This window comes from Tauraco erythrolophus, chromosome 2 (assembly GCF_009769465.1).
Source record: "Tauraco erythrolophus isolate bTauEry1 chromosome 2, bTauEry1.pri, whole genome shotgun sequence".
NCBI classification, from domain to species: domain Eukaryota; kingdom Metazoa; phylum Chordata; class Aves; order Musophagiformes; family Musophagidae; genus Tauraco; species Tauraco erythrolophus.
In genome coordinates this window covers 65,080,446-65,093,632 of record NC_141466.1, presented here as the reverse complement: position 1 = coordinate 65,093,632, position 13,187 = coordinate 65,080,446, and the positions used below count along the sequence as shown (strand labels likewise).

The following is a 13,187-nucleotide window of genomic DNA, read 5'->3' as shown; positions in this document are numbered from 1 at the left end:
AAGGGAAGGCTAGCCTCTGTCAAAGTCTTCAGTCCCTGTTCTCCCACCCTAAACAACACAACTGCTTCTTGTCTGTTGTATTACAAACTTTCATTATCATATCTGGGAAAACCTTCCACTGATAAGGACCGTGTCCTCCCATACTACTACTCAGTCATTTGTTGTGCAGTGTGCTATGAGGGCTACTGCAAATCTGTCAGCTTAAGGGTTACACTACAGGCAAACACCAACCCTGTGCAATTGCTTGAGAATTTACCACTGACATTTGGAAGCCAAAGCACTCGTATCAACTTAAAAAAAAAAAATGCTACAAATTCTTCTTAAAAACCCTGGATGCAAGAATGAGAAGTGATGTGAGGAACTCTGGCTTTTAGCCAAATTATTAAAGAAATTATTCACTAGCTCAGTAGGTTCATTAATCTAGTTCTGCTATAAATTTTTATTATGAGTTATTATTCACTCATAGCCATAAACACACCAGATGCTTGAGATCTTTGCCCAAACTTGTTTTCATAGTCCCAAATCCTGAACTTGGAAAGACTGGTGCTTCAACATACATGAACAGACCCCATTCACTTCAACATCATCAGCCAACTCATGTTTCTAATTTTAGTTGTTCATACTGACATTTGAGTAACACTGGCACCTTCCAAATAATCCTTTGATTTGCTGATGTCACATGTGCTCTTGGGAGGATACATATAGTCAACAATCCCTGCACAAATGGACAGAGCTGGTTGGGTATTACAAGCTTAAGTGATGTATAATCACTTACAGTGGCCTAAGAGCCAAATGAGTCAGAAGAAGTAAAGCCAAAAATTCTTTCTGGGTTTTGAGTTTCCAGAGTAAGAGCCTCTTGAAATAGGATCCTTTCTGAAGTAAAAAGGATGTCACAGCAACTTCTGAATGTGTTGAAAAAGCCTTCAAACCCTGTCAAACATAATGTGGTCTTGTAGTGTAATTCTGTTTCAGCCACCTTCCTGAACTGTTACTGACTAGAGCTGCAGCAAAATTGATAAATTCACCAGCAAAATCTAATGCAGTCCTGTCTAAACTACAAAGACGAATTATCCATCAAGCCATGTGAGATGTCAGTACCTCCATGTTGGGTAGTGCTGCTTAACACAGGTCTATGCGGCACCAGCACAGAAAGCTGCTGCCTGGACGACGAAAGAGGAGTCTAAAATGAGCAGATCCAGTTTAACATGCAATACCTGAAGGGAAGTGCCAACTGAACAGGCAACATCTTCTTTAATTAAAGTTGCATAGGAGTGGGGATAGCGAGAAGGACACATCTGATGACTTGGTACAATTCGGCCATAAAAAGAAGACTGGATACTGATGGTGGTTCTGTGAGGACATCTCAGGGAGACATATTCTCCATCGCAGGCATGGTCAGTGTAATTCTTCAGTACTTGTGACATGTAACCTGCAAAAACCATGATAAAAACCATAGTGAAAGGTAGTTAATATTTAGGTGATTTATAGCAGTGCAGCCTAACAAACACACAACTAACAAGCAATGAGAGATGCAGATTTTATTACTCATCTCACATGCGTGCAAAGGAGAGAGACAATGACATGGCGGGAGGGCAGGCTTGGTGATTTGGCCTTCAGCCATGTTATATATCCTTAGTGAATGCAATATTCAGATGCTCCAAACTCTCAGTCCAATCATACCACTTATTTACATTGGCATATCTGTCAAGTTTACAGGAAATGCAGCTGAGCTAGACTCATCACTTGAACTACATCTAGACACCACATGCAATTTTTGGCCCCCCAATACAAGACAGACTTTCATAAACTGAAGTGAGTTCAACAGAGGGCCACTAAGATGATTGGGAGCTGAAGCACTTGCACGTTCATCATCCTGTCTTCCAAGACATGACAGTACACACAGGGAAGCACAAGTCATGTGGTATGGCAGAATCCACATGGCTTGCTCAGAATCATTTCAACATCATTTCTAGCTATCTTTGTAGACACATCTGTAGGGTATATTTACTCCATTAAGTTCAACACTCTCAGGGCCTTTTCTCTGTCCCTAAGGCCATATCCAGCAACTTCCTCTTACTCTCCAAAATAGTACGGCTTCATCCAGAGCTTTTACTGGGAACAGTTGTTCTTCCATACCAACATTGAAACCTAGCTCAGGAGTTGTGTGAAAGAATTCTGGTCCAAACATATCCCAAGGTGCCTAAAACAACTATAATCGTTGTACTTAGAGATAACCAACACACAGTAATTTAGCTTCAGCATTCGAGCTGCCACTATGAGAGCTGGATTCTTTGATTTCTCTAAATTCTAGCCTGTGGTTCTTATTTAGCAGTTCTGTTACTGCAGTGCCTCAAGGTGTGTGCCAAACAGATATTTACTCAAATCAACATATTAATTTCCCAGTCCCTAGGGCAGCATTTACTTATAAGAAAAAGGCTGAGACACAGCCCCAGTGATTAGAGCAAGTGGCAGGGCTGCACCGGATCAGGGAACAGCACTGTTTAATTTAGTGCCTTTATCTCACTTTTTCAAGGAAGCACTCTGGGGATAAAATTAACTACTAGAGTGCATCTGCTTTCCCAGTCACTCAGAGCGTGATGCTGTATACCTAGTCCTGGAGTCAGAGCAGCTTTTCTCCCTCAAAAGTAAGGTAACCATACAAGATGGACATCAAGGAAAACAAACTGCAGACAAAACCAGAATGTAACACAAAACATTAAATCCTACTTTCCACGCAGTTACTCCAGTGCATTAGGACTTTTCTCTGAGGCTGACCTAATAGGGAGCCTGAGAAATACAACCAAAGTGCAGTCATGACTCCACTGGCTCCTCTGAATATTCAATTATTCTGTCAGAACAGCCGCCCCACGGCACGCCTTTCATATTACCAGTTCAGGATCAGGGAAGGTTTCAATTCCTGCAATTAGTGCAGATCACTTGTTGAAACAACTCCGTCCTCTTGTCTTCCATCAGGAATCTCAAAATAACTTGAGCTCGTTCAAGCTCAAGATATTGAAGGGATTGAATGTTTTGATGGTGACTGACTAATAATAAACAAAGCACAACGTCTGAAACATCTGGCACTGACCACTGTCAGAGAGAAGATGCTGGATTAGGAACGGGCATGACCAGGAATGGCATGATGTTCTTCAAAGAGCAAAATGAAGTGGCTGTAGAGAATGTTCTTCTTTTTTTCCTCTTTGAGTGGGCCATTCATTGGTAGTTCTTTTGAAAGTGTTGGCAATTTTTTACCCATTGATTCATGGTTCAGTAACTCAAAATCTGAACCGTTTTCAGCATTCTTGCTGGATTTTCAGTAACAAGACTCCAGTGACCTTTTGTACCACAACATGTGGTACCAGGGAGTAAACTACTGGGACACTTTTTACCAAATGAAATGCATAAACATGTAGCCAATGGCAGGTGTTTGAAGACTTCAATGGCACTTGCATGCCAAGGTAAGAAGAACTTCATAAATACACAAGGAGCAGCTTACAGTGCTCTTTGACTCTTTCCTGGCAAGGATGAAAAAATCTCTTTGGATAGTTGCAAGAAGCCATTTTAGTTTAGTAAAATGAGGCAGCAGATCACCAATTAGCTATTTGTAGACCACAGAACATGACAGTCAAGAAACTGAGATGATAAAGGTATTATCAAATTATTTTATCTCTCTTCATCGAGTACATCTATCTACATTATCATCTGAGATATAAGCTACAGCCTTACAAGTGTTCACTGCAAAGACAAGGCCGGCTGTTATTGAAGATGGCCAAAGACCTTGCCACTCCTTTCTTCATCCTCAAATTCTGGGATCTGAAATCACCATTGTCAATCCAGGAACTGAAGGCAAGCAATTATTTGAGAAAAGCCGACAAGGAGGGGTGCCATGCTCGACCTTGTGCTCACCAACAGGGAGGGACTGGTGGGTGAGGTGAAACTTAAGGACAGCCTTGGCTGCAGTGACCACGACACGGTGGAGTTCAAGATCCATGGGGCAGCAAGGAAACCACTCAGCAAGCTCTGTACCCTAGACTTTAAGAAGGCAGACTTCGGCCTCTTCAAGGACCTGATGGGCAAAGTGCCATGGGAGGCGGCCCTGGAGGGACGAGGGGCCCAGGAAAGTTGGTCCACATTCAAGGAGCACCTCCTCCAAGCTCAGCAGAGGTGCATCCCGACGAAGAACAAGTCGGGCAAAAAGGCCAGGAAGCCTGCGTGGATGAGCAAGGAGCTCCTGGACCAACTGAAAATGAAGAGGTTAGCCTACAGAGGGTGGAAGCGGAGACAGATAGCCTGGGAGGAATACAGAGAAGCTGTGCGAGTGACCAGGGATCAGGTGAGGAAGGCTAAAGCCCTGAAGGAATTGAATTTGGCAAGGGATATAAAAAGCAATAAGAAATGCTTCTATAGGTATGTAGGGCACAAAAGGAAGTCCAAGGAGAATGTAGGCCCCCTCAGGAAGGATACTGGTGCTCTGGTCACCCGCGACATAGAGAAGGCTGAGGTACTCAATGAATTTTTTGCCTCAGTCTTCACTGATAAAGCCTCTTGTCTTACCACCCAAGCTGTGGAAAGAACTAGCAGGGACTGTGAGGATGAACCACCGCCCACTGTACTTGAAGAGCAGGTTCGGGAACATCTGAGGAACTTGAAGGTGCACAAGTCCATGGGACCTGATGAGATCCATCCGCGGGTCCTGAAGGAACTGGCGGATGAAGTTGCCAAGCCACTGGCCATTGTATTTGAGAAGTCGTGGCGGTCTGGCGAGGTCCCCGGTGACTGGAAGAGAGGGAACATAACCCCCATTTTTAAAAAGGGGAACAAGGAGAACCCGGGCAACTACAGGCCGGTCAGCCTCACCTCTGTGCCTGGCAAGGTCATGGAGCAGATTCTCCTGGGAACCATGCTAAGGCACATGGAGAGCAAGGAGGTGGTGGGTGACAGCCAACATGGCTTCACCAAAGGCAGATCGTGCCTGACCAACTTGGTGGCCTTTTATGATGGGGTGACAACATCGGTGGACAAGGGTCGACCAACGGATGTCATCTACCTGGACTTGTGCAAAGCTTTTGACACTGTCCCGCACGACATTCTTCTCTCTAAACTAGAGAGGCATGGGTTTGATGGATGGACCACTCGGTGGATAAGGAATTGGCTCAATGGCCGTACTCAGAGAGTAGTGGTCAACAGCTCGATGTCCATGTGGAGACCGGTCACGAGTGGCGTCCCTCAGGGGTCCGTGTTGGGCCCGGCCCTCTTCAACATCTTTGTCGGTGACGTGGACAGTGGCATGGAGTGCACCCTCAGCAAGTTCGCCGATGACACCAAGCTGTGTGGTGCCGTCGACACGCTGGAAGGGAGGGATGCCATCCAGAGGGACCTCGACAGGCTGGAGAGGTGGGCCCGTACCAACCTCATGAAGTTTAACCAGGCCAAGTGCAAGGTCCTACATCTGGGTCGTGGCAATCCCAGGCACAAATACAGACTGGGCGGAGAATGGATCGAGAGCAGCCCTGAGGAGAAGGACTTGGGAGTACTGGTGGACGAGAAGCTCAATATGAGCCGGCAATGTGCTCTTGCGGCCCAGAAGGCCAACCGCATCCTGGGCTGCATCAAGAGGAGTGTGGCCAGCAGGTCAAGGGAGGTGATTCTCCCCCTCTACTCTGCCCTCGTGAGACCTCACTTGGAGTATTGCGTCCAGTTCTGGAGTCCCCAACATAAGAAGGACATGGACCAGTTGGAGAGGGTCCAGAGGAGGGCCACGAAGATGATAAGAGGGCTGGAGCACCTTTCCTATGAGGACAGGCTGAAAGAGTTGGGGCTGTTCAGCCTGGAGAAGAGGAGGCTCCGGGGTGACCTTATAGCGGTCTTCCAGTACCTCAAGGGGGCCTACAAGAAAGATGGGGAGAGGCTGTTCAGGAGGGCCAGTTGTGATAGGACAAGGGGTAATGGTTTTAAAATAGAGGGAGGTAGATTCAGGTTGGATATTAGGAAAAAATTTTTTACCATGAGAGTTGTAGAACACTGGAACAGGTTGCCCAGAGAGGTGGTGGATGCTCCATCCCTGGAGACGTTCAAGGCCCGGTTGGATGAGGCCCTGAGCAACCTGATCTAGTTGGAGATATCCCTGTTCCTTGCAGGGGGGTTGGACTAGATGACCTTTGAAGGTCCCTTCCAACCCTAACGATTCTATGATTCTATGATTCTATGAAAAACATCCCAGCTGTACTGCCACAGTCAAATCTACTCTGTTCTGTTCTGGTTCATCTTGGCATGGAAGTGACATAAATTCTCATTATTTTATCAGGAAATTTTTTGGTGGTTCACTCATTAGCCTGTCTAGGGAAGACAATGTTAGAGCAGAAACACATATTTCAGCTTGAAAGTATGATAAAAGCATAAAAGAAATCTAAAACATTAAGCCCACTAAACCTTTTCCAAATGCTACACATTTTGAAAATCTGGGATAACAAAAAAAATCTCAAAACTTTTGAGTTTAGTAATCCTCTTTTTTTAAAGATTGTGTTGAGGACATGGAATCTTTGCTGCTGGGCATCCATACTCCCAAAGTAAACCAATGTATAGGAGTCAAGTGCTAAACATCTCCTCGATTCAAAAGTCCAATGTCATCACCAAAGTGAGGATTTACACTCTGAAGAAAGAATAAACAACCGAAAGAAGCATCTCTCAAAAACGATAGATCATTTTTCCCTCTAATGAGAAGAAAATGTTCCTTTCAAACACCACTTGCAATTTACTTTTCCAAAGTCCGGAGTTTGACTCCTATCAGTCATCAGCAATTACTCTCCGCTACTCCCAAACACAACCCTTAATGCTGACCGTAACTCTAGCCCACCCAGCAACGTCAGTTCCCAAGAATCGTTTTCACTATTGCCTCTCCAGGGAACTGGTGCTCAGTTCTCATCCAACAGCCACTTCTAACCCTTAACACATACACGGACTGGAGAAAAATAGTAGTTTCAAAGAGAATATCATCATTTTACAAGTATTGTAAATCTAAATGTCATCCTTTACTTACTGTTCTAGAGCTACAGCCCTTCTTTTTTGAAACCACAGCAACTGATGGAGTGGTTCACAAAAGCACAGATGATGTAAGAGCTTTCCTGCCAGCCAGATGTAGGATAATAGTAGAATATACAAACACTCATTCATATGTTGTATTTAACCATTTATTGTCTAAAAGCAGCAAGTCCTCCTGCTTCCACTAAGTACAATTCTAGTTTTGCTTGACAAGGCGCATATCAACACACCAGCTCACCAGTCATCAGAAGACAAATTTCAGCTTTCACCAGGAAACAACTCTGTGGGTGTGTGCTGGAGGATTGGAGACTATCGCAATAAAACTAACTCTTTGTGTAGTTTGGGTATGATCTGAAACTTCTAATAAATCAGAAGGAAACTCAAAGGATTTTAATAATTAATGAGCTACTCCACATAATTCAAGCCAGAGCTTCATTAATATCTGCATTGAGCTATATCTAAGCTAGAGTGTCTTCCTAAAATACCCCATTTTGAGCTTTTGTAGTTACAAATATGTAAGTGTGAACATGTAATTGAGAAAAATCAACATAACAAAAAAAGAACGTCATACTTAGAAATAAGCAATTTCTCATTATATGAAACACATGAAGTCATTGCAATTAACTGTGTTAGTAAATAAAACATTGCCTAGTTCCTGATTGACAGATTCTTTTATTTTTTTTAACCCTCTTATTTTCCAGACCTATTTTTTTTTCAATATCTACTGTTATTTTCTTCTATTTTCCTCAGCTTCTTTGCAGATGTTTTTGAGACTTTGAATTTAAAGTAGAACTTTCTTCCAAGAGAGGCCTCAATCAGATACTTTTCTGGAGCTCAGACTACCGCTATACCACACTGTTTTTCAGATAGGCTATGGACTGGAGAATTTCAGCTTATTCTTTATATGCAGAACACCGATACCTGTAACATCTCACAGAAACAGTGCTAAGCCAGTGGCATAGAATAACACACCATGAGGACAGGCAAGCGGAGCTGAAACGTGACCCCAGGCAAGGCTGGAAGCCAGAGCAAGTAACTCAATGAACGCATTTCATACCAGGCATTACTGATAATCCTGTGGTTGCAGTAGTAAAAGCAGCTCTCTTAAATCACAGAGTAGCCTAGTATGGACAAGAAGGGTTTGTTTTGCTTTGTTACTAATACTGGAGATTAAAACTTGCTATTACAAACCTTCTACAGAGAGATTTGCTTTCACTTTGGCTACTCCCCAACCCTTTCACCTTTCAGATACCATACAGCACTGGAAAAACTTGAACATCTTGTAAGCATACTTGGGAAAATATTTTTTTTTAAGTCAACAGTTCCTTGCCCACTATCTGATCTTCTGTACTGCAGTTGCAGCTCCAAACAGTATCTAGTGTTAACTTAGAAAAACGGCTTTGAAACAAGAGTTAATTTAGAACTGCAGCTGAGTGGCACCATTTCAAGGCTACACAAGGTAAAGTTTTGTAAATGCTGAACAGTATTTCATAGGTATCCTGGGTCTGTGTAAGGATAAGAAGGTAGTGGAAATTAGATTGGTGAAGACTAGGGGTGACAGGAATAAAAACTTGGTAGCTTTCAACTCTGCAGGCTTGGATCTAACTCAGATACTAGTGAGGATTGTTGCTAATAATACTGCTAACAGATCTTACGGTTGGACTCAATGACCTTGAAGGTCTTTTCCAATCTAAATGATTCTATGATTCTATAATTATTCCCTCAAACTTCCTAACTGTAAACTCCTGTAACTGTAAATAGAGTTTAATAAAACACTACAGCACTTCTACAGACTGTTGGAATAAATCTGGAGAATTTAATAAGCAACTCCAAGTGCAAGTATTTTGGATCTAGAACTTTAAAGAATTGCTCTAAAACTTCAATACAAAAGATCCCATTTGCTAGTGGAACATAACCTCAGATTATTTTCTTTGAATGTCCCATAAATCTATCATTTCTTGAGAGCTTATTTTTTTCTAAAACACATTTTTAAAGCCCTTATAGCTATGGAGATTATTTTTTTTCCTCATCTTTTACATTTTGAAAAGGCAAATGAACAGAGTTTAAAATATATCCTTTTTTTTGAGCTTATCTTTCTAGAGTCAGGGAAATTTAGCCCGGAAGAGCCTCCTGCAGGTCCTCAAGTCTAAACTGCTGCTCAGAGTAAGGCCAATATCAAAGTGAGATCAAACTGCTCGGCCCTTTGTTCAGCCCTGAGCAAGGACTGCCAAGGACAGGGATTCCCCAGCCTCTGAAGCATCCATCCCAGTGATTCATCACCCTTGTCATCAATTTTTTTTCAAATAAGTGCTCAGAATTTCCCCTGTCATAACTCATGTCACTTGCCTCTTGCCTTTTTATTTTGCACCTCTGAGAAAAGCCTAGCTTTGCTTTATGTATAACCATTTTTAGGAAGCAGGAGGAACCATTTGGATACCCCCTCAGCTTTCTCATCTCCATCATGTCCCTGCCCATGGCAGGAGGGTTGGAACTAGATAATCTTCAAGGTTCTTTCCAATGCAAACCATTCTATGATTCTATGATTTTCCCCTGCTATGCCATGTGCTCCAGCCCCAAACCATCCTGCTGGCCCATCACTGGACTCCCTGCAGTTTGTCAGTGTTTCTCTTATAATCTTGTACTACTATAAAGACCTGTAATTCACAGGGCTGACCATCCAATTCCTCTAGATTTAAGGAAATTTTTTTAAAAAATTGTTTTACTAGCTGTACTGTTGCAGGCAGGCAGCCACAATTTTGAAGGCAATTTGAGAATTTGGCTGGAAGAAGCTGCACCAAGACTTCTCCAACTTGCAACTGTCTCTCCAGCTGTTTATTCCTGCTTACCTATTCTAGATCAAAGCCCCTTCCATTGGTCTGTGTGCACGTGCAGGTATGGGGTCTCGGTGCCAGCAACTGGAGTCAGACCACAGGTCAGAGGGTTTGTGTGTCTGTTCTGATAGCAACTGGATTAAGAGAGAGTGTGTACATTGTGTGGGTATATATATCAGGGTGTGATCACCAGTGACTATCAAGCTGGACTGGCATATAGATAAAGAGCTTTCCGAGCCAGGTAGGAAAGCAGCCACAAGTCTGGGCCAGATACTAGAGAGATCAGGCAGCCTGTGAGTTGGCTACAGGAAAAACCAGGATGTCCAGGCCAGCTATGGGAAGACTAGGGGTCAGAGAGTCAACTGAGAGACCCATCTGGATGCACATGTCTGTGCATGAGGCGACAGGAGATAAGAGGACCCATGAGCCAGCTATCGCATGACTGTCTAAGGCCAGCTACTGGGGGATCCACGTTGTGTGCATGCCTATTTTCTACTAATTGGTTTTCATCCTGATAAACCAGAGAAGGGAACAGGATGAGGCCACTGGTGCTGTTTGTGTTTGCATGAACGCTGAGTGTTTCTGCCTATGTTGATCTTTGTGGCCTGCAAAACACGTCTCTTTATCAGGAATAGATGTTCAGCATGACTACTGCCTGGACTTGGGAATACAGGGCTGTCACTGCCTGGCCGCTATCAGGCTACCAGATTTGGCAACTCCTACACTTCCCACTAAAAATTCCATGTGCACGTGTACATATGTGTATATATATACAATATATTCAGATGCAGAAACACACATTCCCCTTAAAAAAACAAGAACAAAAACAAAAACAAGACAAAAAAACACTTTGCAGAATATTTTACCTAGTTTAAGTTTCAGGAGAAGCCTGAACCCCACTATAACTGTGGAGTTCATTTTTTGTAGTGCTAAATTTCTTAGAACACTTTGTTAAAATAGTGTTATAGCATTATAAATGTTAATACATTATATAATGAATATGTTAGTGTTACAGCATGTCGTGGGTTATGTTGAACCGCCCCACACACAGCCGGTCACTCCCCCTCCCCCACCCCCAGGAATGAGGGAGAGAATTAAAGGATAAACGTGAAACCCGTGGGTTGAGATAAGAGTGATTTAATACAGATGATTTAATACAATGTAGGTGCTCACCACCCCTCGTATGCGAAGCCCGTCTCGTCCCGAAAACTGCAAATCCCGGACGAACGCGAGGCCCCGAAATAGAGAGGGGCAGAGAGGGAGAGAAAGAGAGAGAGAGAAAGAAAAAAAAAACAGCAGAGCAACAGCGCAGCAAGCGCAAAAGAGCAAAAGTGCAAAAAGAGCAAAAGCGCAAAAAGCCCCTCTTCCTGGCTGACCCTCGCTTTTATACTGGGCATGACGCTGCATGATATGGAATACTAATTGGCCAGTTTGGCCCTCAGTCTTAAGTTCCACACAAATGACAAGGGGAATCGTGTCCCCCTTGTCCCAGCTATGCTCCCCCCTTATCCTGCCGTGTTTCTGTACTCCGCACACTGAAAAGTCCTTGGAGTTTCACTTCCAACCACAAACATCAGCTTGCTATCAACATTCTTCTCAGAGTGAGCCTCTGAGTGAAACCAAAACAGGGAGCTCTTCTGGCTGTTAAAAAAAACTCTGTCCCAGCTAAAACTGGGACACAGCATTATAAATATTAATACACATTAATGTCTTACTTTAATTGTAAGAAATAACTTAGTATGCATTATGTGTCAATTATATAAAGTATACTGCACATAGCACAAGCGTATTTATAAAATATATCTTATAGTATAACCAAAAGATAATCACCAGTTCACCTTGGGAAGCCTTATGGGGTTCGTTCAGTACTCGGAGAATGACAGTTGTGATTTTGAGAGAGATTTAGTGTATACCTCTCACAGCCCAAAAATGCCAGTTCCACACACTACTGACCAGCCAGGCACTACTTCATTCTACAGATACAGCTGCAGTAAGTGTTAAGGTCATCACTCTACAGCTGAAGGAACTACATGGGTGAGACTTCCTCAGCAGCTTCAGTTGGCTCTTTGTCCTTGGCTTTCCACCAAGTCTTTTCCAAAATACAGCCATCACACAAATAAATCACAGCACTGCTCACTGCAGCCTTAGCATTGCATTCTAAATAGCGATAAAGAGTTCACACCACAGGGGTCATGTAGCTCTTCCAAATTAAGTTCTAACAGGTTTATTTTATGGAAAGAAGGAGAGTTTTCTCTAGATTATTTATATACAAGGGATTTTTAACAGCAAAACTGCAGTGATATGATAAGGCTGCCATAATTATATAATTTTCCATAGTAAATGCAGTCACACAGGGACACACTTGCATAACTAGCAATGCACCTTTGCTGGTAAACTTCCTTACATAGACAAGTTTTACTGGTTGTCATTTCAATTTCCAGTTCCACAACAAAGTTCTCTTAATCCCACTCCTTCCCGTGACACTTCTTACAAAAAACTAATTTGACCTTGGAAATCAACATCATTATAAATCTAGCATGCAAATTAAAAGACGCTATGAAAATGCAATCCCAAAGCTTGGTGTCTTCCAGCAGCCACAGGGAGCACTGCCTGCAGTGAAGTTTAAGAGCTCAAACAGGATCTGTCCCCACTCTCAGCCTGCTCCCAGGGCATGCTGATGATCAACCTTTCCTACAAGCACAGCTGGGCCTTATGGCCTGAAAGCAAACATGTGCCATTTCTCAAGGGCCAGGGACCAAGTCTGGAGATAGACTTTTTAACAGGGCCTGTAACAATAGGACAAGGGTTATGGTTTTAAAGTAAAAGAGGGTAGATCCAGACTAGATATAAGGAAGAAATTTTTTACAATAAGAGTGACGAAACACTGGAACAGGTTGCCCAGAGAGGTGGTGGATGCCCCATCCCTGGAAACATTCAAGGTCAGGTTGGACAGGGCTCTGAGCAATGTGATCTAGTTGAGAATGTCCCTGCTCATTGCAGGGGCATTGGCCTAGATGACCTTTAAATGTCCCTTCCAACTCAAACCATTCTATGTTTCTATCAACTTATTCATGTTCTGTTAAAGTGATGAACCAATACAGTACTTTTATGCAACAGGAGAAGGAGTCAGGAGCTGGATCCACACACTTCCCTCAGGACACGCTCTCAGTTCACTGAACATCTCACTACTTTTTCAAGAGGCCAAGTACACTTTATGGTGATCAACATCTTAGCCCACCTCCACCTAACCCATGATTTGCACTTCTATAGTTTGTGTGGCCAATTTGCAAAGAATCACTGTCACGCTTTCTCCATTCC

General features: G+C 43.1%; 1 protein-coding gene across 1 annotated transcript in view; it reads right to left on the bottom strand.

Annotated features, from left to right (window-relative positions):
• LOC104373370 (protein eva-1 homolog C) overlaps positions 1-13,187 on the bottom strand; it is a 231,947-nt gene that overhangs the window by 164,666 nt on the left and 54,094 nt on the right. Inside the window, exon 2 of the mRNA XM_086623636.1 lies at positions 1,215-1,429. Coding sequence (XP_086479762.1) covers positions 1,215-1,429 — 215 coding nt within the window. The remainder of the gene's footprint in view (positions 1-1,214; positions 1,430-13,187) is intronic.